General features: G+C 36.9%; 2 protein-coding genes across 2 annotated transcripts; both read left to right on the top strand.

The window, feature by feature from the left end:
- Nucleotides 1–4,248: 4,248 nt before the first annotated feature.
- LOC107896697 (peroxisomal fatty acid beta-oxidation multifunctional protein MFP2) lies at nucleotides 4,249–10,030 on the top strand. The gene is made up of 18 exons (XM_016821928.2): nucleotides 4,249–4,746; nucleotides 5,507–5,578; nucleotides 5,695–5,760; nucleotides 5,832–5,888; nucleotides 5,974–6,041; nucleotides 6,119–6,200; nucleotides 6,290–6,345; nucleotides 6,469–6,771; nucleotides 6,870–6,956; nucleotides 7,451–7,625; nucleotides 7,705–7,826; nucleotides 7,921–8,084; nucleotides 8,176–8,430; nucleotides 8,543–8,664; nucleotides 8,749–8,870; nucleotides 9,021–9,169; nucleotides 9,256–9,394; nucleotides 9,741–10,030. The coding sequence occupies exons 1-18, from the start codon at nucleotides 4,644–4,646 to the stop codon at nucleotides 9,774–9,776; spliced, it is 2,178 nt and encodes a 725-aa protein (XP_016677417.2). The 5' UTR covers nucleotides 4,249–4,643; the 3' UTR covers nucleotides 9,777–10,030.
- Nucleotides 10,031–15,965: 5,935 nt separating this feature from the next.
- LOC107895518 (uncharacterized) lies at nucleotides 15,966–17,746 on the top strand. The gene is made up of 4 exons (XM_016820783.2): nucleotides 15,966–16,210; nucleotides 16,252–16,378; nucleotides 16,523–16,904; nucleotides 17,043–17,746. Exons 1-4 carry the CDS (start codon nucleotides 15,966–15,968, stop codon nucleotides 17,744–17,746), a joined length of 1,458 nt encoding a protein of 485 aa, XP_016676272.1.
- Nucleotides 17,747–27,554: the final 9,808 nt, after the last annotated feature.

The raw sequence follows: 27,554 nt of genomic DNA, 5'->3' as shown, positions 1-27,554 counted from the left end.
ACATATGCTCATGTTGATAAGGGGAAATTGGAATCGAGATCCATTAAATATGTTTTTCTTAGCTATAAGACTATGTTAAAGGGTATAAGTTATGGTGTCTTGAAAATAAAAAAGTTGAGATTAGCAGGGATGTTATTTTTTATGAAATTGTTATGTGACCTAACTTATCTCTTAAAGACTCTTCCAATAAAGAACTACAAAAGCAGGTGGAGCATCAAATTGATCTAAGATCTACAATAGAGTCAACTCCTCAAGATAGTACAGAAATTCAGAATAAAGCCACTTATTCACCATCATATTTTATTACAAAAAATAGAGCTAGAAGAGAAATTAAACCCCCAAAGTGGTATGTCGAGGCTGATCTAATAACTTATGCTTTAAATGTAGCTAAAGATATAGATGCAAATAAAGAGCCATCTACTTATTCCCAAGGCAGTTAGCTGTGAAGACTTAGAAAAGTAGATGTTTTCCATGCAAAAAAAGATGGAAACGCTTAACAGGAATAGAACATGGGATTTTCTAAAGCTTCCTAAAGGTAAGAAGGTTGTTTGTTGTAAATGGTATTCAAAAGGAAAGAAGGGACTCCAAGAGTTGAAGAATTTAGATATAAAGCATGACTTGTTGCAAAAGGTTACACTTAGATTCCAGGTGTAGACTTCATAGATGTGTTTTCTCTATTATTGAAGCATAGTTAAATTCGAGTCTTGCTTGGTATTGCGGTCATGTATAATTTGGAGCTCGAACAGTTAGATGTAAAAAGAACGTTCTTACATGGTGAACTTGAGGAGGATATTTATATGCAACAACCAGAGGGCTTTACAGTCGCAGAAAAAGAAGACTATGTTTGCTTGTTGAAAAAGTCCCTTTATGGCTTGAAACAGTCACTAAGGCAGTGGTACAGAAGTTTTATTCTTTTATGACTACTCATTATTTCAAAAGAAGTAGCTTAGACAGTGGTGTTTATTTAAAAAAAAACAATGATGGTTTTTTTATGTATCTACTCCTTTATGTTGATGACATATTGATAGCAGCAAAAGATAAAAGAGAGATAAGAAAGGTTAAAGCCCAGCTTAGTGAAGAATTTGAGATGAAGAATTTTGGAGCAGCAAAGAAGATACTTGGTATGAAGATTCTAAAAGATAGAAAAGCAAGTTAATTGTACCTAAGTTAGAAAGGGTATATTAAGAAAGTTCTTTGCAGGTTCAATATGTAAAGTGCTAAGCCTGTTAGTACTCTTTTAGTAGCTCATTTCAAACTTTTATAGGCTTTGTCTCCACAGTCAAATGATGAGATTGACTACATTTCACATGTTTTATATTCTAGTGTAGTGGGATCTCTTATGTATGCTATGGTTTGTTCACGTCCAAATTTATCATATGTAGTTAGTGCAATTAGTAGATACATGGTAAATCCCAGTAAAGAACACTGAAAAGCAGTTTAATGAATTTTGAGATACTTACGAGGTACTACTAATGTTTGCTTACAGTTTGGAAGAAATAGAAATAGAGTCATTGGGTATGTTGATGATGATGTTGCTGGAGACCTTGATAAAAAAAATCTCTCACAGCTTATGTCTTTACAATTGGGAGTTGTGCAATTAGTTGGAAAAGCCACTTTGCAAACTAATGTCGCTTTGTCTACCATTGAAGTTGAGTACATGGTGATTACTGAGACTTGTAAAGAAGTTATTTGGTTAAAGGGGCTTTTCAGTGAGCTAAATGAAGACCTTCAAATCAGTACTATATTTTATGACAATCAAAGTGACATATTCCTTTATGAAGGATTAAATGCTTCATGAGAGAATAAAGTACATTGATATTCGGTATCATTTTGTTCGTGATATTATTGCTCATGGTGATATTTTTGTAAGCAAAATTAATACTCTGATAATCCTGCAGATATGATGACTAAGTCACTTTCTATAACCAAGTTTGAGCATTGTTTGACTTGGTTGGTGTTCATTGTTGAAGATAAACCCTTAAGGGGTTTCTTGGAAGAGGTGGAGAACTTGTTCGTTGAGAGTTCATGATGAAAAATTTGTTCGTTAAGAGTTCGTGACGAAGAATTTGTTCGTTGAGAATTTGTGTCAATGTAGAGATTGTTAGAAGTTGTGTGACCCAAATTTCTATTAAAAATAAAATTTAAGTGGCAAGATAGGGGGTCTACGAGGGTTGTAGCCCATCGTAGATCCCAAATAAGCAATCTCTATTTGATGTTGAATAGAATAAGCTGCTTTATTCTTACTACATTACTTCTATTTGACTTTGATTAGAATAAGATTTTTAAACCTATAAATAGACGTAATCGTTTCTCTTCTTATATCATTCGAATTCGACATGGTGAATTTTCTTCTCCTATATATGTAGTTTTTTCCCAAAAGGGTTTTTACGTAAAATTCTATATGTTCTATTTTTCTCTCTTTTTTACGATTTATTGTTATTATCGACGTTCAATTTTACACTATACATTATTCAAACTGATACAATCCTAATGAACGAACTAAACTATAGATACAAACTAAAAATTCACTGGTGAAAAACAAGTCATTATTTCAAATGATTACCAAAGCAATATGTATCGATGAATATGATTGGAACCGCTATTAGTAGTTAAGTAGATCCAATTGGATTGACTAGAAAAATTTTATATAATTAAACTTTTTTTATTAAAATTTATGCCAATGAAATTTGAATTAATAATAAACTCCCTATAAATCATATTCTAATTTTAGTCCATCTAAAATTACTAAAATTATTCGATCTATAAAAAATAAATTATAAGAATGAATGTTATTAATTGCCATCCTAATAATTTTAGTTTAGGGGTTGGCTCTTGCTCTTTTAGTGGTTTTTGTTGGAGTTAGTGAAAGATTCGTCGATTGTGACTTATTTTAATGACGTGGTATATCGAATTTAAATTAATTTATTTATGTTTATATATAATTTAAAAGATTTAACATTAAGTTATTTGGGAAAGACAAGATGATGAGTGTTGAATTTAAAGCGGCAATTTAAGAGATCCATCTTACTAGTTAATATAGCTTTGTATCCATTATGTTTAACGTTCTTTTTATATTATTTTCTAAGATATTCTAAAAAGAATTATACGAAATAGAGACATTACGTCATTTTTAAGGAAAAATTATATAAAATAGAGATGTTATATCATTTTATATCTTTTACTAATTATTTAATGTCATTTCAATATCTTTTTTTATGTAATTAACATATTATTTTAATAATTTTTTAATTTAAATCTTGAATCTTAAATTCTAAATCTTGGACCCTAAAATTCTAGACCTTGAACTTTTAACTCTGAACTCTAAATTTTAGACTTGAGTCTAGAGTTTCAATAACCAAGATACAAAGTTTAAAATTTAAAGTTCAAAATTTAAAGTCCAAAATTCAAGATAAAAAATTTATTAAAATAATATATCAAGGACATAAAACCCCCTTTATTTTATACAATTTTTGTTTACAATTTATTTCTAACATATTTGAGTTTTCTCCACTCCTTTCCTTTGATGGTAATATTTTATATATAAATGAAATTATCTTTTTGAAAAAAAAAGGTAAAGTGGGTTCGATAACGAAAGCGACCAAGACCAAGGGTTTTAATACTTTGGAATTATCATAATCCAACTTTGTTTTCTTCGTCTTATCTCTCTCAGCCTAATTTCCCCTACTTTGCATTTTAATATCTTACCCTAAAGATAGCCGATAGAAAATTGACACCTCGCCCAAGCTACCCATGTGACACTTAGTCGCAAAATGAAATTATTCATGAATAGAGTAAAATTGAATATAAATATAATATTAATACATTTTATATTTAATATGTTAGTGAATTAAATTCACCATGAATTTGAATGGATTTAGATAGACGATAAGGTATAGTATGATGTGTTTAGCGTATGATGTGTTTAGCTTACTTTTTATATCACGCTATAGTATTGGTACAGTGTTTAATTTCATCGCCACTACTATTTTTACATAAACTGTAATTAAATGTATTTTCCATCCAAATTAATTCTCAAAGAATTAACTTTCACTAAACTTCAAGAAAATTGTATCTAAAAGACAATATTTTCGTTTTTATACAGGGGCAGTTAATGTTTTACCTGTTATTCTCTTAATTTGATTTGTGATGCATAGCAAGTAATGTAGTAAAAAAGTTTAACTCAGTGAGATGTATTACCATTTTTCAATTTCATTTATGAGAATTAGAGGGTTGTGCTATCAATAAACATAAATTAACTCTGATTATAGTTGTGCTCAATAAATATATAAAATGAGAGTGGAACAGCAAACAAATATGGTTGGATGAGGACAGCCATGCAGGCGTTGGCGTTGGCGTTGGCGTTGGCGTTGGAACTCAACCAAGCAACTTTGAGACCAACGAAGCAGTTCAAAGATTTGGAGCAGCTGTTGATTAAAGCCTACTAACTTGGGTTTCTCCGTACACTCTTTTCTTCAAACGTCACTCCCTCCTCCGCCTTCTTACACGACACCTCCTTAAATAAAATCGTCGACCCAACTAACTCCTTTTATAATTTTTACTATTAATTAATACCCATTGTTCGACTCCAAATTTTGATTAAAAATAAATAAAGCAAGAGATTATAGCCTAAGCAAAGAGTGATAATGGGGAGCAAGAACAATGGAAGAACAACCCTTGAAGTTGGAGTTGATGGAGTTGCTGTTATCACCATCATCAATCCTCCTGTCAATTCTCTTTCTCCTGATGGTACCCCCTCTTTTCATTTTCTTCTTTCTTTATCTTTCCTTTTTGCCTATTGATTTTGAGTTATGGAATTTGGGATTTCTTTGTTATTTATGACCCACACTTTTTCTATGCAAATTGCTTTATAAAGTTTTGATCTTTTTGGGGTTCGTTAGCAAAAGAATTGTATTGGGTTTTATTTAGCTGCAGAGGAAAACAGATGTATTTATCAACTTGATATTCATTTTTCTTGCAAAGATTGGAATTTAGAGGGCTTATACTTGAACCATTAATGTTGACCTACAATTCTCTTACATGGTTCTGTGTTGGTCGGTTTGCAAGTAATTCACTTTATGCTACTCAAAATAGGGCTTATATTTGAACCATTAATGTTGACCTACAATTCTCTTACATGGTTCTGTGTTGGTCGGTTTGCAAGTAATTCACTTTATGCTACTCAAAATATGGTTCTTTTATTGATTGAATTATATAGCAATAGATAAAGCTGTAGAAAAACTCCAGATTATATACTTGTATTCCGTAATAGAGAAAAAGAGTGTTAGATTTTAAAAGAAAATTGTGAAGCATAATTGGGGTTCGAAGGCAAATTTGGATCTATAATTTCATTGTTCTTTTTTTTGCTTGGTATATTGCCCAAATTAGGTTATATGGTTACATGAAAACAATAGTCATCATTCTTCCCCCACAATTACATTTTAATGATTTTGTATATGTGAGAAGATATGCAATTGATCTCCCTTGGCTTTGTGTGTCCTCCTTACAGTGTTGTATAGCTTAAAAGAGAGTTACGACAAGGCCTTACAAAGAGACGATGTGAAAGCCATTGTTGTTACAGGTAAGTTCAAAGAGATCACTCCTTAAAATTAAAGGAAAAGATGTGTATAGATATTGTCTCTGTTACTGCTTTTCCAAAAAGACTGGAATTGGTTATTGAGATGCTTCTGTGAGCAGGTGCAAATGGAAAATTTTCTGGTGGTTTTGATATCACATCTTTTGATGGAATGCAATCAGGAAAAGGTATGCACAGAAGTCCTTTATGTATATATATTGCATTGGCTTGAAATTGATGGGTTGGTAGTATTTTCCAGTGGAGCAGCCGAAGCTTGGTTTTGTATCAGTTGAGATTGTCAGTGACACTTTAGAAGGTAATTACCGTATAATGATTTCTAAAACAGAAAGCATTTCAAAGTTGCATGGATCCGTGTTGACTCTAGATACTTTGTACTTCAGCTGCAGAAAAACCATCAGTTGCTGCCATTGATGGCCTTGCCTTAGGTGGGGGTCTAGAAGTTGCAATGGTCTGTATTTTATTTAACTTCAGAAATCTCTTATTTTTGTTGGAAAGAAAATATCTTTATAGTTTTTTTCCTTTCAGGCATGTCATGCGAGAATATCGACTCCTACAGCACAATTAGGCCTGCCTGAACTTCAACTTGGGGTTATTCCTGGGTTTGGAGGTATGACTCTTTCATTTCTTCAGCTTGGGGTAATTCCTGGTTATATTGGCATTATTTATATTCTGCTTTCTGCTCCTAAATGGGCTCAGGTACACAGCGACTTCCACGACTCGTTGGTCTCACGAAGTCCCTTGAAATGATGTTGGTATGTGGTTAGATCAGTATTCATTTTTCTTACATCAGGCTTTGGTATGATTTGATATGGTTACTATATTAATATCTGTTCATTGACTGAGCACTTTGTTCTTCCCTTCTTTCCCTTAAATAGACATCTAAGCCTGTTAAAGGTGAAGAAGCACTTGGATTGGGTCTAGTCAATGCTGTCGTTTCATCTCATGAGTTGATAGAGACTGCACGTTGGTGGGCACTAGATATTTTGGCACGAAGAAAACCATGGGTTGCTACTCTCTACAAAACTGAAAAGCTAGAGCCCCTTGGGGAAGCCCGGGAAATATTTAACTTTGCTAGAGCACAGGCTCGGAAGCGAGCTCCAAATCTCAAACACCCCTTGGTTTGTATTGATGTTATTGAAGAGGGTATAGTTGCTGGTCCTAGGGCAGGGCTGTGGAAGGTCACTGCTTATCCCCATTATGGTTTTAATACATTTTCAATTATCTTTTTATTTACAACTAAAAGTCAACTTCATAACGACACATTTGATATTGGCAGGAGGCTGAAGCTTTCCAAGTACTTCTTAAATCTGACACATGCAAAAGCTTGGTCCACATCTTCTTTGCTATGCGCGGAACATCTAAGGTTCAAAGGATAATTACTATTAGGCACTGGTTTTTCGTTCTATCCCTTCATACATACCTTTAATAGATTCTGCAATCGAATGTTGATTAGAGATATGATTTTAGAATTTTAGAATTCACCTCATTATTTTGTAGCTAAGGTGAAATCTTTTTCACTTTTCATATCAGCTAGCCTGGTCCAAAACATATCTTTGATCAAAATCATCTCTCTCTCTCTCTCTCATCATTGGTGTTCATAGTGCTTCAACTAATTGAAATATATTTTGATTTAGTTTATCTGGCATGTAACGTGAGGCTCAAACTGTGTCTTACAATTTATCGTTGATAGAAATAATTTATTGTTCAATATATCAACTCTAGAGTTGTTTTACACTATACTCTTCAAAGTATCCATTTCTTGAGCCCTTTGTAAAAGGTAGCCCTTATGCTACCCCTAACCTCTGCTAGCTTCCCTGCTTGACATTTTACAAACACTTATCTCTTAGCAATGGACAGGTTCCCGGGATTACCGACAGGGGGCTAATGCCAAGACAGGTGAGGAAAGTTGCTGTACTTGGTGGAGGTTTAATGGGCTCCGGAATAGCAACTGCATTGATTCTTAGCAATTATACAGTAATCCTGAAAGAAGTGAATGAGAAGTTTTTGGAGGCTGGAATTGGTCGCGTCAAAGGTGAGCACAACTGGATTGTTTATTTTCTTTAAGGATATCACTTTTGATTGTTTGTATGATCATATTCTTTTTTGTGCAGCCAATCTTCAAAGCCGAGTTAAGAAAGGGAAAATGAGTCAAGAAAAGTTTGAAAAAACAATCTCTCTGCTTAGCGGGGTTCTTGACTATGAAAGCTTTAGAGATGTGGACATGGTCATTGAGGTAGTTAAGAATGTGTTATCATCTTGCCTTTCCTATGGTGTTTCATCCGTAGTTTTAATATTGATTTTGTTTTTGTTTATAATCCTTGTAACAGGCAGTTATTGAGAATGTTTCTTTGAAGCAACAAATTTTTGCTGATCTCGAGAAATTCTGCTCTCCACATTGCATACTTGCAAGTAACACTTCCACTATTGATTTGAGCTTGATCGGTGAGAGGACCAAATCCCAGGATCGGATTGTTGGGGCTCATTTCTTTAGGTATTATACTGGGTGCAACTCCTATTTTTCTTCTTCTTGTGCTGTTTCTTCACTTAGATGGTTCATTTATTGATATATCTGTCTGATGCAGTCCAGCTCATGTCATGCCACTATTGGAAATTGTTCGTACCAAGCAAACATCTCCCCAAATAATTGTTGACATGCTCGATGTTGGGAAGAAAATAAAGAAGACTCCGATTGTTGTTGGCAATTGTACAGGTTTTGCTGTCAATAGGATGTTCTTCCCTTATACGCAATTAGGCCTTTTCCTCGTTGAACGGGGAACTGATGTTTATCGGATTGATCAAGTAATTACCAAGTTTGGAATGCCAATGGGCCCATTCAGGTTCCTAATTCGTTATAAAATAAAATATAGTTTGGTATTTTTATTCTTGCAGTTGCCTTGTAGAAGTTTTGATGTGTCGGTGAAGCTCTTAGTAATTTTATTTTTTATTCAGATTGGCTGACCTAGTTGGTTTCGGTGTTGCAATTGCAAGTGGAATGCAGTTCATTGAGAACTTCCCTGAACGAACCTATAAATCAATGCTTGTCCCACTTATGCAAGAGGATAAGAGAACTGGTACAATTTTCATTCTTGGACCTTAGCAAACGAACAAATTCCATCTTCAGGCATATCTTATTATCATGATCCACTTTGTTTCAGGTGAAGCGACCCGTAAAGGGTTTTATTCATACAACAATAATCGCAAACCTAGTCCTGATCCTGAACTATATAAATACATCGAGAAGTCGAGGAGCATTTCAGGTGTAGCTGTTGACCCTAAGGTCCGTTTTGTGTTCCAAACTGTTGTATTTGGTGTCACTCTTTTTACTTAGCTTGAAGCTATGATCACATCGAATACTGTTTTGTGTGAGCGATTAAATATGATTGTCAAATTCTCTATCTCATATTTGTGGGACTACACTTCTATGCAGTTTGTGAAATTGTCCGATAAGGACATTGTGGAGATGATATTCTTCCCAGTTGTGAATGAGACTTGCCGGGTTTTAGCCGAAGGTATTGCAGTGAAAGGGGCTGACCTTGACATTGCTTCTGTTATGGGAATGGGATTTCCACCTTACCGGTTTGTAATCTTGTCGAGGTTTTCATTAATCCTTCTGGTTCCTCATTGATTTCTCGATAAACTAAATAGCTTTTAACATTTCTCAGGGGAGGAATCATGTTTTGGGCCGACTCTCTCGGATCTAACTACATTTATTGTAGACTGGAGGAGTGGACAAAAATGTATGGAGAATTCTTCAAGCCTTGTGCCTTCTTGGCTGAAATGGCAGCCAAGGGTGCTCCATTGGTAAGCAAACCTTAAAACCATAGAGATTGTTTGCTACATTATTGGAACTGTGATCGTTCAGGACCCACCGATCATTATTCATACCATAAATTTATCATGGTGTTCCTTTTTCATCTCGTTATGTCAATCACTTGGTACCACAATCATACATATGTTTGGTTGTATAAGGCTGGCTTTTGTTAAACAAAATTCAGTAATTTCCCATGCTTGTTGCATATGCACCAAAATTATCCTCCATTTTTGCCAGAGAATAGCCATGGTGTATCTGTAAACTATATCATATTAGGTTGTGTAGCTGACAAGGCTAACTGTAATTTGTTCTGATTATTGAACTGTTGGATTGCAGAGCGCGCCGGTGGAGCAGGCCAAATCTAGATTATAAGAAAGTTTTCGATTGCGGCACTGCCCATTTCTCAAGCTCTCTCCTTTGCCATGGCTACACAGATATGAGTTCAATAAGCATGTTTACATTGTTAATATATTCAATGGATCATCTTTTTTTTCCCCTTAAAATAATTTTATTACTTTGATTGGATGGGTTTATTTGGGGTATAAACACATGTTTGCAGCACTCTTTATGTAAAAGCTGACAGGATCTCAGTTGTTATATGAAGCCTTAGTTTAGTTTTGGGATAACATGCACTAGTATCCAGGTTTTTTTTTTTTTAAACTTTGTACCGCGTATGGTAAGTACAATTATAAGTATGATCTCAAATCAGTTTGTATAATCATAATCGAAATCAAATTAATGTAGGTGGATTGAAAATCGATATATATTCAGATTTAAATTAAAACAAATATAAATAATATCTTGAATAAGATTTAAATTAAGATTTCACATGTTTACAAGGGTGGGACTTGAATTGGGGGATTTCAAAGTTCTCATAGCTCTATTCTTGCAAAATCAAGAAATTGGAGGATATTTATACTAATTAATACTCAATATTATCAAATTAAGAGGATGTTTAGAATGTGGTTCTAACGTCTAGTATGTAAAAATTGGTTTACCTTCTTTTGAATGTAATATTTTTTTAGTGTTTGTATGATAGAAAGTAGTAATTTTCTTAGGAATTTAATTAGTTGGAAAATGATTCTTATATTTAATTTGAGTTTCTAGTTGAATGTCGTGCATGAGACAATGTTGAAGTAAAGATTTATAACGTTCTCATGTGATGTGAAGATTTTCATCATCCAGCTGATGATAAGCAGTAATATCATTTCGAAGACGAGCATTCCTTGTCGACGAGTTAAATCGCAAAACAAACTGTGTTGCTAGTGTATCCAAAGAAGTAATTGATCCGGCAGGTAGCCCAAAAGACCAAGTACGGCTCTTCCCTGTAAGGAATAAGGAAAAAATTATATCTTCAAGGCATCATTAAGAACGCCTTGTTGACTAAAAGAAGCACAGATCAATAAAAATGATTTAAGATGTTCTCTCGCATCTCCATGTGGCAGTCCAGCGTATTGTCCATTAGAATTCAGCATTTGAAACATTACTGGCTTGAGTTCAAAATTCCCTGCTTGGATTGCTGGCATAACAACTCCTGGTTGTAAATCATCCAAAACAGGTACTACAAAATCTCGTATAGTCCTATTTTGTATGCGAGCATCTTGCGGCAACAATGAGTTATTAACATTTTGTTGTTGCATCGGGGGTATGGCTGCATTGTTCCCTGGTAAAGCCATATTTCTTTGTTCTCGGAGCCTACTCTGGACAGTCCTTTCAATTTCTGGATCAAAATTGACAAGAAAATCTGACTTGCTTCGGATCATAAAATGTAACACCCCATACCCGTAACCCATGCTGGGGCAAAGTACAAGGCATTACCTAACGTGATCTCATGCATACAAACAATCTCGAGTCACCAAGACTCGGTCCAATTTAAAACTTTTTCAATTTCTACTTTAATCTTCTTATTACGGAAACTAATCGGGACCATTCCGGGTCCTTAAACCAACTATTAAAATTTTGTCTTTAAAACAGGGCACACGCCCATGTGGAAGGGCAACACGCCCATGTGGAATTAATTTCTAATTCACACCTATAGGGTTTTCACACGGCCAAACACACACCCGTCTCGATGGCCCGTGTTCCTCATACGGCCAAGATACGCCCGTGTGTTAGCCCGTGTGCAAAAAACTGGGTATTCTATTTCTGACGTCAGCATTCCCAAAATGACACACGGCCATGTCACACGCCCGTGTACTAGGTCGTGTCCTCTACACGGCTGAGACACACGGCCGTGTCTCTTCCCGTATGTTTATTACCATGCATACTGACTTGAAATTTTTACGTGCAGGGGATACATGGTCTGACTACACTCCCGTGGAGCAGACTGTGTGTCACACATGGCTTAGACACATGCCTGTGTGTCTACCCATGTGGACAATATAAGGCTATTTACCAAGTCTCATTGCCATCCTTACATACCTAGTTCCATGCAAATACCGACCAATACCAAAACAAGCACAATTCATACAACCAGATCAGTCATAATAGACATTCATTCAACTATGAGAATGCATCTTTTATAAACTCAAAATGAATATTAGCCATCAATTAAGGCTTAATACAAAATGAAGGGTTTCCAACCCAAGCCAACACATTTGGCCAATTCTTAAAGTCACAAAATAATAAATTCTAAGCTCTACACATGCCATGTTCAAAAATATAAATTCAATTATACCGGATGCTTTGGTCGATAGTGTGATCGATATCTTTGACTTCCGGTGATCCTTTGGTTAGTTAGGCGGCACTATAAGAAAAATGGAAAGAAAAGAGAGTAAGCATAAAAGCTTAGTAAGTTACACATAAATAATTGTACAACAACAATTTATCAATAATCAACATACTCATAACACAAAGGTGGGCATAAGCACGGCTTACTCATTATATAATGAGCTCATATCTCATACATACCAAATAGGTACCTGTAACACTCACCACAAGGTTATACTTTTCTTCATTAACCTAAAATCATGATTCTCGTCGTTGAACCATTTGGAGCACTATCGGATATTCCAGAAGCCTCAAATATGGGGCAAGTTGCCGATGCCATGTCCTGGACATGGTCTTACACTGGTTATCATCATCGAGGCCGATGCCATGTGCTAGACATGGTCTTATACTAGCTCTCGCCTATTCGTGCCGATGCCATGTCCCAAACATGGTCTTACACTGACACATCTCGTAGCCGATGCATGTCCTAGACATGTCTTACACTGGCTTACGTCTCGAGGCTGATGCATATCCCAGACATGTCTTACACTAGCACTCATCTCAATGTCGATGCCATGTCCTAGACATGGTCTTACACTGAATCTCATAATTTGGCCGATGCATGTCCCAGACATGTCTTATACTAGCTCACACCAGTGACCCAAATGTCATGGCAAGAATATCCGATTTACTTCTTAAGGTTCCAACGGGAATTCTACTATCTCAATGATCATTACACATTCTCAATTCCACAATCAAGCAATTCATGCCATATCTATTCAATGAAAATTCAAACATATATAGTGGCAATATAGTTGTATTTTTACATACAACTTACCTCGGATTACAAAACGTATACGACTAGTCGGTTTAGTCGATTTGCTTAGCTTTCCTCCAATCTAGATTCATATTTGATAATTCTTGATCTATATTAGCAAAATACACCCATTTAGTCACTAAATAAAATTAAACAATTAAAAATTCACATCTTTGGTAAAATGACCATTTTGCCCCTAGACTTTGAAAAATGACTATTTTACCCCTAGCTCGAAAATCATTTTTTATCAAATTTCTTTGCATCTTAAGCCTAGCTGAACTCTTTTTACTCTTATAGAAACTCCAAATTCATTATATTTCACACATTTATCAACTATTTTACAACTTGTGCAAAATAGTCCCTTTAGGTGTTTTCATACTAACACCCTTCACAAAAATTGTCTATTACACTACTAAGACTTATATTCTCTCATAAAAACTCAGAAACCATTAAAAAACCATCAATGAAAAAACCCTAAACTCTTAATCATTTTGCAACATATACCCATCATTTGAAAGCTCATGCTTCAAGGGTCTAAAAATGCAAGAATCATTAACAAAAGGTATGGAAATCACTTACTTCTAGGGATGATAAGTTGCTAAAAATTTTGAGGTTCAAAACCCAAAAAAATGGCTGAAAATCAGTTGAGAAAGAAGATGGAAAAAGGGATGATATCATCTTTCTTTCTTTATTTCTATTTTAGTAAAAAATAAGTCACCTAACTCACCAAATTTGAAAATTTTGTCCCCTCTTTGACTCTATGGTCGGCTATGCTTTCATTTAAGTGTCTATTTGCCCTTTAAAATCCCCCAATTTTGATTCTCTAATAAAATAACACCTTTAGCTATCAATTTAGAACTTTTACACTTTATGCGTTTAGTCCTTTCTCGCAATTGGGCTCACAAACGTCAAAATTAACTCACCAAATTTTTCATGCATTCATATAAACATGCTATAACTCCAAAATAATAATAAAATATATTTTAAACTTCAGCTTTGTGGTCCCAGGACCACTACTCTGACTAGACCCTAAATCGGGCTGTTACATAAAACACCTAAATTAAAGTTAAATAATTAGCAACAAAGAGAAACTAGTTAGTGAATACTAAATATTATATAAGGAAAATAAAGTGCAAAAACACACAAAAACAATAATAAACATCAAACAAATGCCATCGCCGGCAACAGCGCCAAAAACTTGATCGGATGTTTAACGTCACAACAATAATGTGCAAGCGTACAGTGTCGATGCAAGTATCAAGGATGTGAGTCTATCAGATATCGAACTCACAAGGATGGTAGTCTTTTGTCTATTAATTACGATGCAACAACTAGATAGAAATGAGATAAATTGTGAGAATAGTTGTCGATGCAATAACTTGAAAACAATAAAATAAAATAAGATAAAGATAAATTGGGATCCCCAACATGAATCTTCAGCAGGATATTAAATGCTCGCAAGGTATAAAAAGATAGGTGATTGTCGAGGCAATAAAATTCAATGTATATCCTACCCAGTGTCACTCCTCTATTTAATCTGAAACTTAAACATGCATAATAACACCACCTTCCGATGATGAAAATATATCAGTATTAAGAACAAGTGAACTAAATTTCTCTAATCCTCACTCAACTTCCATTGTAATGCTTGTTGGCTCAAATTGTCACTGCACTTTCCAGTGTTAGTGACTACAACAACACTTCCGTGTTAAAAAACATTCAAACCCTAAGATTAAACAATAAAAGCAAGATTCAATAAGATAACATTTCACCGAGAATTCATGTGTACTTCCATACAAACAGAAAACATAGAGTAATCACTAGTATTTGGAAAGAAGTAAGAAAGAATCGAGTGGAGAATTCTATTCCAAGACAACTCGACTGAATCTCTCTATTCCCTCTTGTCTTGCACTTAGGTCTCCTCGTCAGAAGCTAGTCTGCATCTGGTTTTCACATTGGCTCACCCATGAGAGGCTTAACCTACCATTGCTGCAAGCTTCAAGGTAGGATGGTGAAGATGATCCGGAAAAAAAGCTCTCATTTTCTTCTCGTCCACATTTTATGTCCTCCTCCAACAGTACATATGTCCTTTCTTCAAAATTATTTTGTCCTTTTACGTATAATTGGTTATACCAAACTGGACAACTCACGCAATTTTAGTTATTATCTAGACAACTGCAGGTGCAGCGACAATTCTAGACCCAATCTGAAATTAACTCATACAGCGACATTAATGTAATACGATAACAAAATTAAGGATAAAATAGCCTAGGATTCACTGAGTTATAAAATGAAATTTACTAAACTGAAATGCTAAAATATATGCTAAGGATAACTAAATAGGAACAATTTAACCAATAAGTAACAGGAAAAACCTATGTTCTTTCTAGTGCTATCAGTGATCTACTCTGTTATGTATAAGCATGTGTAATATCTATTACACGAGCATACATGATATGTTAATGCTGATATCTATTAATCTGTTTTATCTGATATTCTGTCTACATCTGGCTATGGGGCGAGAATTGTATTATGAATAGAAAGTATTTTGTGTGAGGCAATATCTCGCCCTTATAATAAGTATTTCAATAAGTTTTTCAAACAAATCGAACTCACTAAATAACAATAGTTACGTTAATAAGGAAGATGGTTTTTCTAATATTCTTCGTAATACTTCCGAATTTGGCCATAACGTTTAGGCTGGATTTGAGGTGTTACATTTAGTGGTATCAAAGCCAAGTTAAAAAACTCGGGCTGTGTTTGGGTTCAAAAATTTTTTTGTCAAAACAGTTTCCGAGTGAAGTTTATTTTTAATCTGAAAGTAAGTATGTGGTACACCGAGTCTTTGGTACTGATTCTGTAAATACTTCTAACTTAGAAATACTTTAGTTAGAAACTGCATTTAGTTAGTTAGAGACTGAAAGTTCTAAAATTTTGGAAACTACTTCTGATAATTATTTGAAGCATAAAATATTGCTAATGAATACTGAAATTGATTCATAAAACTTCGTAATATAGATAAAACTTTGAATACGATGAGTGCTCGCGGAACTCGTGATTGTGGTACTCGTGGACGCGGTGGGCATCGTAGAGGGACTCGAGTTGAGTCGTCCTTGAAGGGCAGTATGCCTAATCTGAATACAAGCGAGACACTAGCTACACTTACTGCTAAGAATGGGTCTCAAAGCCGCTTGGTTGGGAACGACGCATTGTCCAAGCTATGTTTAGAGTATTGGAGAGGGTCACTAGGCCCCATTCTAGATCTGAGAGCCGTGGGCCGGTAACTAAACAACTCTGGTCTAATGGTGCTGAACTATTTAGGGGTATCGTTAGAGTTGCCCCGACGGTGGCCAAAAACTGGTTAGAGGCTACTAAGAGGATAATGAACGATATTGACCACACCCCTGAGCAGAAATTGAAGGGTGCAGTATCTCTGCTTCGTGATAAGGTGTCCAGTAGTGGTTATCAGTTGTAGAGGGTATTCAGCCAAATCAGATAAATTGAGAGTATTTTAAAACAAGCTTCTAGAGGAAATATGTGGGGCCGAGTTATGTGGATGCTCGCAAATGTGAGTTCATGAACCTCACTCTAGGATGGTCTAAGAGACAGTCTGAGAGTTCTGATAGCTCCGCAGATGGAGCGGGAGTTCGTTGTTTTAGTGGACAAGGCAAAGATTGCCGAAGAGGTTAAGCGCGTTGAGCACCAGAACAGGGACCGTAAGAGAGGTAAGAATAAGAGAGATTCGAAGCCCTCTAGTTCTGTTCAGAGGCCTAAGAAGCGGGCCAGACCTGATGGGCCTTCTAGAGTTGGTGTTCTAGTTACTTTTACTATGGCCCAGTCGTGCTGTGACTGTGGTAGACTCTATCTGGGCAAGTGTTGGAAGAGGTTGGGAGTGTGTCTACGATGTGGGTCGATGGAGCATCATAGTAGAAATTGCCCACAACGTTCTGATCAGATGCAAGCTCCAGCTTCGGGTTTTGTTCAGTCTTAAAGAGCAGTTCAGTAGTAGCCTAAGAGCTGTGGTCTGGCCAGAGGTGGTAATGGAATGGGTAGAGGATAGACAGTACCGGGTAGAAGTGCTAATCAGACTGAGGTGAGGTAGCTTGTACTAGTATATGCTGCTCGACATCGTGAGGATAGAGATGCTGCTGATGTGATTACGGGTACGTTCTTTCTTTTTGATGTCCCTTATTTTGCACTGATTGACATATGGTCAACACACTCCTATGTAGCTAGTAATGTTTCAGTAAACTTGGGGATTCTTGTTGAGAGTACTTCTAGTGAGATTTTTGTACTGAGTCTGTTAGGTCAATCTATTCAGGTAAATAGACTGTATAGGAATGTACTGTTGGAAGTACAAGGCATTGTATTTCTGACTAATCTGACAGAGCTACCATTCGGAGAATTTGATTTGATTCTGGGTATGGACTGGCTTGTTGAGTATCGAGTCAGTTTGGATTGTGTTACTAAGAGGGTAGTTCTGATATCTGAGAGGGATGTGGAAGTGATGATGATCAACGAGCGTCGGGATTACTTATCCAATGTGATCTCTGCTCATGTGGCCGAAAAACTGGTCTGGAAAGGGTTTGAAGCGTATCTGGCTTTTGTAAGTGATTCTGTTTCTACTGACTCTTCTATTGGGAACATTAGAACAGTTAAAAAAATTCTGCATGTTTTCCCTAAAGAATTACTGGGATTACCTTCGAGTTGGGAAGTTGAGCTAGGTATTGAGCTTCTACCAGGTATAGCCTCGGTGTCTATCGCTTCTTATTGTATGGCACCGAAGGAGCTTATGGAGCTAAAGGCTCAGCTTTAAGAGCTTTTGGATTATGGATTCATCTATTCTAGTGTGTCTCCATGGGGGGCACCAGTTTTGTTTATTAAAAAAAAGGGATGGTACTGTAGCACCCCACACCCGTGCCCCACGTCGGGTCAGAATATGAGGCATTACCTAACTTAAACTTATGCATATAGACATTTTCATAATACCAAAACATGGCCAAATTAAACCTTTTCAATTTTTTTATAAACTTTTTAATAAGAGCCTACAAAGCCCAAAACATCCATTAGAACGCATTTGAAAACAATTCGAGTCCTTTAAAGAACTCTGAAAATATCTCTTAACACAAGGGCACACGCCCGTGTGGGAGGAGCAACACACCCGTGTCTCTGGCCTGTGTCCTTCACATGGCCATGACACGCCCGTGTCCTAGCTCGTGTACAAAAACTTGGACATTCTATTTTTGACGTCAGCAATCCTTAAGGGACACACGGCCAAGGCACATGCCCGTGTGCTAGGCTGTGCCCTTCGCACGGCTGAGACACACGGCCGTGTCTCTGCCCGTGTGTTTACTACCATGCATACTGACTTATAATTCTTATGTGCAGGGGACACACGGCCATATCACAGGCCCATGTGGTAAACCGTGTGTCACACACGGCCTAGACACACGCCCGTGTGCCTCACATACGGCCTAGACACACGCCCATGTGCCTACCCGTGTGGACAAAATAAGGCTATTTATTAAGCCTTTTTGTCACCCTTTCTTATGTAACCTGCACAAAAATCACTCTATACTAACATAAGGGCACATCACATAGCCAAAATAACCACAATAGACAACATTACATTCATGCAATTCACTCATCCATGAAAATATCATCTTCCATTTATAAATCAAAATGAGTATTGACCATCATCCATGGCCTTATACAAAATGAGTATCGTATTCATCATATGAGCCAACACATTATGGCTAACTAACAAAACACTAAACAAAGACTCGAGTCCCTATACATGCCAGAAAACAAAACAAGGAAACTAGTTATACCAAGGTCTTGAGTGATAGTGTGATCGAAGCTTTTGATGTCACTGGATTCCCGATGCTAACTTGGCGACACTATAAGGAAAGAAAAGAAAGGAGGGTAAGCGTGAGAGCTTAGTAAGTACATATAAGCAAATGAAGTGTAATTATAAGAAAAACATATTGAATCAACGATAGCTTGTCATGTTTAAAAGATAAAAATCACTTAACGTCTCTATCTTACTCTTCTTTTCATTCATGTATACTTAACACACCTAATTCTTTACTCAGGTCCTAACCATGAGTTGGGTATACACGCCTCATCAAATTATTCACCAACTAAATCCTTGGGTTACCCGTTGAACTCTCAAAATACATATGGATACGCGAGAAATTTGCGTCTAAATGCCATATAAGAAATTAGGGCTACCTCGTGTTATGAAACACTCACATTTGAGCTACTCATGGGCATTTTTATCAAGTTAGGACCCGGACCCCATAGCTATCATGTAACGTATGCTCATTGAGCCACTCATGGGTCTGTACACAAAGTCAGTACCCAGACCCATGTTACCTATGGCATTTATCTCATGAACTCAGGCTTAACTCATGAGCTCAGACCGCATAATTTTCATAACATGCCCCTTTGTATCCTATGTTATGTCTAAAGTTCAACGGGGCTTCATACCTAATAGAATAGCATCGCATTTGTTCACATTGTAATTTACTCGCATAACATGTCATTTAAACATTTATGGCAACAATTAGAATTTAAGTACATAACAACAATAAACTAGTTATACATGAATATTATTAAAATATACCAAAGTAAACTTTGATAACACATTATTTACATATGTACTTACCTCGATACAAATGATGAAGACGAGCTTAATCCCTGTAAACTTTGTTCTTACCTCGATCAAGACCCGAATCACATTGATCTTGATCTAAATTAATAAAATTCATTTATTTCATCAGCATATTGATTTAAACGCCCAAAAGTTCATAATTGGGCAAATTGACTATTTTGTCCTTAGACTTTCACAAAATGACCATTTTATCCTTATGCTTGAAAATCAATTTTTATCGAATTTCTTCATATTATAAACCTAGCTTATCACTTTATATACTAGAAGCAATCCAAAATTTCCATTATTTCACACATTTATTATCTATTTTACAACTCATGGAAAATAGTCCCTATTAGGGTTTTAATGAGAAATCTCTTTGCAAAAGTTGTTTATTACTTACCAAAGGATCATATTCTTTCACATAAATTTAGAAAAAAAAACCTAAATACTCTCATGAAAAAACCCTAAACTTTCAACCATTTTGCAAAATAGTCCCCTCATTTAAAAGCTCTTGCTTCAAGGGGTCCAAAAATGTAAAAATCATCAAGAAAAGTCATGAAAACCACTTACTTGTGAAGGCTTAAGGTAGCTGAAATTTTCAAGCTTCAAAAACCCCTCTAATGGCCAATCTTTCGGTGGGAGAAGAAAGAGTGAAAAAGATGAAACCTTTTGTTGTTTATTTTATTCAAACTAGTCAATATTGGTGACCAAACACCGCCTAATTTTGTCTTTCCCATCAATTTGTCCCCTATGGTCAGCCAAACCTAAGAATTAGGGGGTCTAATTTCTCTTTAAGGCCCCCAAATTAGGTTCTTTAGATAATTGACACTCTTATGTAGCAAAATAGGACTTTTTCACTTTACGCGATTTAGTCTTTTTTCACAATTAGGCAAGCAATCGCTAAAATTAATTCACCAAAATTTTTATGTACTTATCTAACCATGCTGCAATACATAAAATAATATTTAAAATAATTTCCTCGACCTCAGTTTAGTGGTTTCAAAATCACTATTCTGACTAGCCCCAAAATCGGGCTGTTACAATTCTTTCCCTTTAGGGATTTTTATCTTCAAAAATTTTACCGGTAAAAAGGTTTGGGTATTGGCTTTTCATGATCTCTTCGGGCTCCCATGTGGCCTCTTCAACCCCATGTTTCTGCTATAACACTTTCACAACGGGAACGTTCTTATTTCTCAGTTGTTTAACCTCTCAAGCTAAGATCTTAACAGGTTCCTCACCATAAGACATATTCAGATGAATCTCAACTTCTGTTGGCGCAATACACATGCGAAGGATCTAATCTATATCTACGTAACATGGACACATGAAACATGTCGTGAATCTTTTCCAATTTTGGTGGTAAGGCCAATTGATAGACAACTGGCCCTACTCTTTCGGTAACCTCATAGGGTCCTATGAAACGAGGACTCAACTTGCCTCTTCTACCAAATTTGAGAACTTTTCTCTATGAGGATACTTTCACAAACACTTGATCACCAACTTGAAATTAGATCTCTTTCCGTTTCAAATCCGTATAGGATTTCTGCCTATCCGAGGCGGCCTTCAAACAGTCGCGAATCACTTTAACTTTCTCTTCAGTCTCCTTAACTAAATCAACCCCGTGAATCTGACTTTCTCTAAGCTCAGTCTAATATAAGGGCGTTCGATACTTTCGCCCATATAAAGCCTCATAAGACGCCATCTTCAAACTCGATTGATAGCTATTATTGTAGGAGAATTCAACCAATGATAAGTACCTTTCCCAACTACCATGAAATTTGAGAACACAACACCGCAACATGTCTTTTAAAATCTAAATCGCTTTTTTCGACTGATCGTCGGTTTGCGGGTGAAATGTCGTGCTGAAACTCAACTTTGTTCCCAATGCCTCTTGTAACTTTTTTCCAAAACCTCGAGGTAAATCTAGGGTCCCTATCCAAAATAATCAATAAGGGCACCCCGTGTAGTCTCACAATTTCAGAAACGTACAAGTCAGCTAATCTCTTAAGGGAGTAGTCAGTACGCACTAGTATAAAATGTGCCAACTTTGTTATCCTATCCAAAATAACCCAAACAACATTATTTTTCTTCGGAGTTACCGGCAAACCCGTCATGAAATCCATAGTAATCCAATCCCACTTCCACTCTGGGACCGTGATAGGCTGAAGTAGACCCGAAGGTACTTGGTCTTCAGCCTTCACTTGTTGACGCGCAAGACACTTGGAAACGAACTCGGAAATGTCTCTTTTCATTCCCGGCCACTAATACATTTTCCTTAAATCGTTATACATTTTCGTACTCCCCGGGTGTACTGATAAACAACCACTATGTGCCTCATCCAATATCTTCCGAATCAATTTGGTGTCCTTAAGAACACAAATCCTATCCTGGAATCTCAAGCAACCGTCGAAATCGATCCGAAAATCCGATTCAACATCTGATTCGCACAGGGTTTTCTTGGATAGTAATTCGCTATCACTCTTCTGAGCCTTAAAAATTTCTTGAAGAAACATCGGTCTAGCTTTTAGCTCTGCTAGAACTGAACCATCCTCTGACAAACTCAATTGAGTATCATTGCTCTCAAAGCAAACAATGATTTTCTACTTAATGCATCGGCGACCACGTTCACTTTTCCCGGATGGTAATCTATAATCAACTCATAATCTTTTAATAGTTCCAACCATCTACGTTGCCTCAGATTTAAATCCTTTTGGGTCATCAAGTACTTAAGACTTTTATGATCGGAGTATTCATGGCATATCTCTCCGAACAAATAATGTCGCCAGATTTTCAGAGCAAATACTATGGCGGCCAACTCTAGGTCGTGTGTCGGATAGTTTTTCTCGTGAGGTTTCAATTGTCTCAAGGCATAAGCCACAACTTTGCCCTCTTGCATAAGTACACATCCCAACCTATTCAAAGAAGCATCGCTATAAATCATGAACTCTTTTCCTGATTCGGGTTGTACTAGTACGGGAGCCTCAGTCAACAACATCTTCAACTTCTTGAAACTCTGCTGACACTTATCCGACCATTCAAACTTAACTCATTTTTGAAGCAACCTTGTCATAGGAGTCGTAATCATAGAGAAGCCCTTTACAAATCGTCTGTAATAACCAGCCAACCCTAAAAAACTTCTAACCTTAGTCACACTCTTTGGCAGCTTCCATTAAACAATAGTAGAAACCTTGCTGGGATCGACCTTAATACCATCACACAAGATAATATGACCCAAAAATCCGACTTCTCGAAGCCAAAACTCATTTTTACTAAATTTGGCATACAACTGATTGTCCTTCAGAGTCTGCAAAATGGTTCTCAAGTGTTCGACATGTTCTACCCTGTCTCTAGAGTATATCAGGATGTCATCGATGAATACAACTACAAACTTATCTAGATATGGCCAAAATACTCTATTCATTAAATCCATAAACACGGTGAGAGCATTTGTTAAGCCGAAAGGCATGATGAGAAATTAATAGTGGCCATACCGCGTCCTAAAAGCGGTTTTAGGCACATCTGTTTCTTTAACTCGTAGTTGATAGTAGCCAGATCTCAATTCAATCTTAGAAAACCATGCTGCTCCCTTCAGTTGGTCAAACAAGTCATCAATTTGCAGCAACGGGTATTTGTTCTTGATTGTCCTCTTATTTAACTGCTGATAATCTATGCACAACCTCATAGATCCATCTTTCTTTTTCACAAATAACACCAGAGCACCCCACGATGAAAAGCTTGGTCTCACGAAACCCTTGTCGGTCAATTCTTGCAACTGTGACTTTAGTTCTTTCAGCTCAATCACGGCCATCTGATACGGAGCAATCGAAATAGGTGTGGTCCCTGGCCTTAGCTCTATACCAAATTCAACCTCTCTATTAGGGGGTAACCCAGACAATTCTTCCGGGAATACATCCACATATTCACTTACAACTGGCACTGACTCAACGTCCAACTCCAATTCCTTAGCATTCATTACAAAAGACAACTAAGCTTCACATCATTTCCTCAAACATTTCAGGGCAAACAAGGAGGATATCACCGTAGGCAAGTTCCCTGGCTCACCTGATTCAACCCAAAGGGTTTCACTATTTTTACATTTTAATTTAATAGCCTTTTGTCTACAATTTACTACAGCATCATGGAATGTCAACCAGTCCATACCCAATATGACATCAAACTCATCGAATGGTAACAACATTAAATCGACTGGAAAACAATGACCTTTAACTACTAAAGGACATTTCTTACATACTTTATCGACTATCACATGTTTGCCTAATGGGTTTGACACTTTAATCATAAATTTCGTAGACTCAATAGGCATATTCGTGCTAGACACCAACTTCATGAACACATATGAATGAGTAGGACCAGGGTCAATCAAAGCAATAACAGTATTATCATAGAGAGAGAATGTACCGGTGATCACATCAGGAGGGGATGCATCTTCACATGCACGTATGGCATAGGTCCTAGCTGGAGCTCTAGCTTCAGACCTTACGGTAGTGTCTCTCATCACATTCTTGCTACCAGCCCCAACTCCATCATTCTTCTGAGGTCTTCCTTTAAAATTGGTGTCACTTGGCCTTGTACTTTGAAATTTTTCTTTATCATTCATCTCAGGGCAATCCTTAATAAAGTGGTCTTGAGAACCACACTGAAAACAAGATCCATCATTCATTCTACATTTTCTGAAATGATTTCGACCACAATGCTGACATTCTAGTTTGAAAGATTTGACATTGTCCACGCTAGCCACTAATGTAGCCCGAGACTTAAAATCTGAATCTTGTTTCTTACGATCTCAGTACGAATGTCCAGCGGATGCATGAGAATGAGAGTAGGTGTCTCTAGATTTCTTGGACTGTAATGGAAATGACTTGCTTGCATGTCTCTTCCTTACATCTCTAGTTTTCACTTCGGTTTTCTTCTTTTCCTTGATTAATTCCTCAGCTTTACAGGCCCGATCAATGAGTACTACGAACTCTTTCAACTCAAGGACACCCACTAATAGTCTAATGTCCTCATTAAGTCTGTCTTCGAACCTTCTACACATCTTGGCCTCGGAGGATAGACACTCCCGAGTGTACTTACTAAGTCGGACGAACTCTCTTTCATATTTAGGAACCATAATGCGACCTTATTTCAAGTCAAAGAATTCTTTACGCTTTTGATCCATAAATCTTTCACTGATGTATTTCTTCCGGAATTCCTCTTGGAAGAATTCCCATATGACCCTTTCCTGAAGCACCATCGAAACTAGCGCCTTCCACCAGTAGTATGCAGAGTCCCTCAACAAGCATATGACACACTTTAAGTATTCTTCGAAAGTGCAAGATAATTCATCAAATACCCTGATGGTATTCTCAAGCCAAAATTCTATCCTTTTAGGGTCATCATCTTTATTAGCACGGAACTCCTCGGCTCCATGCTTTTGGATCTTTTCCATTGGAGGTCTATTCCACCTCTCAAGGTCCATACCCTGGGGTACTACGGGGACAAGTTGAGGGATAGGTGGGGGTGGAGGGGGATGAGCATTCGGGTTCCCTCGGACGACTTCCGTGTACCACTCATTCATCATGTGGAGAGAGGCCTCTTGAGCCCCTTCTCCTCCTCCCTGACTAAACGTGAGAGGTTAATTATCGGATGGCACGCCCCTTCGGTAGGGGCCGGTGTATTACCTTTTACGTCGTCTGCCAAAGTTCGATCAGGATCCATTACTATACGAAAACACAATTTAAAAGATCAAAAGTTGTCACTTTATCACAGTTTATTTATAACATGTATAGCTAGACTCGTACATAGGCTACATTAGTTTGAAAACTGACTAAATCGTAGCTCTAATACCACTAAATGTAACACTCCACACCTGTGCCCCACGTCGGGTCTGAATATGAGGCATTACCTACCTTAAACTTATGCATATAGATATTTTCATAACACCAAAACATGGTCAAATTAAAAAATTTTCAATTTTATTTATAAACTCCTTAATAAGAGCCTAGTAAGCCCAAAACATCCATTGGAATCCATTCAGAAACAATTTAAGTCCTTTAAAGAACTTTGAAAATAACTCTTAACATAAGGGCACACGCTCGTGTAGGAGGGGCAACACGCTCGTGTGACATATCAACATGGTCGTGCTATTGGCCTATGTGGCTCACACAGCCTAAGAAATACAGGGACACGCCCGTGCCCTATACCCGTATAGAATTAATTCTAAATGCACACCTACAGGGGTTTTCACACGGCCTGGAACACGCCCGTGTCTCTAGCCCGTGTCCTTCACACGGCCATGACATGCCCGTGTCCTAGCTCGTATGCAAAAACTTAGACATTCTATTTCTGACGTCAACAATTCTTAAGGGACACACGGTCAAGCACACACTCGTGTGCTAGGCCGTGCCCTTCACACGGCTGAGATACACGGTCGTGTCTCTACCTATCTGTTTACTACCATGCATACTAACTTACAATTCTTACATGTAGGGGACACATGGTCATATCACACGCCCATGTGGTAAACTGTGTGTAACACACGGCCTAGACACATGCCCGTGTGCCTACCCGTGTGGACAAAATAAGGCTATTTACCAAGCCTTTTTGTCACCCTTTCTTATGTAACCTGCACAAAAATACCTCTATACAAACATAAGGGCACATTACAAAGTCAAATTAACCACAATGGACAACATTTCATTCATGTAATTCACTCATCCATGAAAATATCATCTTCCATTTATAAATCAAAATTAGTATTGACCATCATCCATGGCCTTATACAAAATGAGTATCGTATTCATCATATGAGCCAACAAATTATGGCTAACTAACAAAACACTAAACAAAGACTCGAGTCCCTATACATGCCAGAAAACAAAACAAAGAAACTAGCTATACCAAGGTCTTGAGTGATAGTGTGATCGAAGCTTTGGATGTCACTGAATCCCCAATGCTAGCTTGGCGACACTATAAGGAAAGAAAAGAAAGGAGGGTAAGCGTGGGAGCTTAGTAAGTACATATATGCAAATGAAGTGTAATTATAAGAAAATTATATTCATCCAATGGTAGCTTGTCATGCTTAAAAGATAAAAGTCACTTAACGTCTCTATCTTACTCTTCTTTTCATTCATGTATACTTAATACACCTAGTTCTTTACTCAGGTCCTAACCATGAGCTCGATATACATGCCTCATCAAAGTATTCACCAACTAAATCTTCGGGTTACCCGTTGAACTCTCAAAATACATATGGATACGTGAGAAATTTGCGTCTAAATGCCATATAAGAAATCAGGGCTACCTCGTGCTATGAAACACTCACATTTGAGCTACTCACGGGCCTTTTTATCAAGTCAGGACCCAGACCCCATAGCTATCATGTAACGTATGCTCATTGAGCCACTCACGGGTCTGTACACAAAGTCAGTACCCTAACCCACGTTACCTATAGCATTTATCTCTTGAACTCAGACTCAACTCATGAGTTTAGACCACATAATTTTCATAACGTGCCCCTTTGTATCCTATACTATGTCTAAAGTTCAACGGGGCTTCATATCGAATAGAATAGCATCACATTTGTTCACATTGTAATTTACTCGCATAACATGTCATTTAAACATTTATGGCAACAACTAGAATTTAAGTACATAACAACAATAAGCTAGTTATACATGAGTATTATTAAAATATACCAAAGTAAACTTCGATAACACATTATTTACATATGTACTTACCTCGATGCAAATGATGAAGACGAGCTTAATCTCCGTAAACTTTGTTCTTACCCCAATCAAGACCCGAATCACGTTTCTCTTGATCTAAATTAATAAAATTCATTTATTTCGTCAGCATATTGATTTAAACGCCTAAAGTTCATAATTGGGCAAATTGACTATTTTACCCCTACGCTTGAAAATCAATTTTTATCGAACTTCTTCATATTATAAACCTAGCTGATCAC

The sequence above is a fragment of the Gossypium hirsutum genome, chromosome A10 (genome assembly GCF_007990345.1).
Source record: "Gossypium hirsutum isolate 1008001.06 chromosome A10, Gossypium_hirsutum_v2.1, whole genome shotgun sequence".
Lineage (NCBI taxonomy): Eukaryota > Viridiplantae > Streptophyta > Magnoliopsida > Malvales > Malvaceae > Gossypium > Gossypium hirsutum.
Note: the sequence above shows the minus strand (reverse complement) of the source record. Positions and strands in the feature narration are given on the sequence as shown.

Coding starts and splice junctions, on each gene's coding strand:
- LOC107895518 (XM_016820783.2), top strand. CDS start 15,966: ATGAGTGCTCGCGGAACTCGTGATTGTGGTACTCGTGGACGCGGTGGG. Junction 16,379..16,522: donor TATCTCTGCTTCGTGATAAG/GTGTCCAGTAGT, acceptor ACCTCACTCTAG/GATGGTCTAAGAGACAGTCT. Junction 16,905..17,042: donor GATGCAAGCTCCAGCTTCGG/GTTTTGTTCAGT, acceptor AGCTTGTACTAG/TATATGCTGCTCGACATCGT.
- LOC107896697 (XM_016821928.2), top strand. CDS start 4,644: ATGGGGAGCAAGAACAATGGAAGAACAACCCTTGAAGTTGGAGTTGAT. Junction 6,201..6,289: donor GGTTATTCCTGGGTTTGGAG/GTATGACTCTTT, acceptor AAATGGGCTCAG/GTACACAGCGACTTCCACGA. Junction 6,772..6,869: donor CTAGGGCAGGGCTGTGGAAG/GTCACTGCTTAT, acceptor TGATATTGGCAG/GAGGCTGAAGCTTTCCAAGT.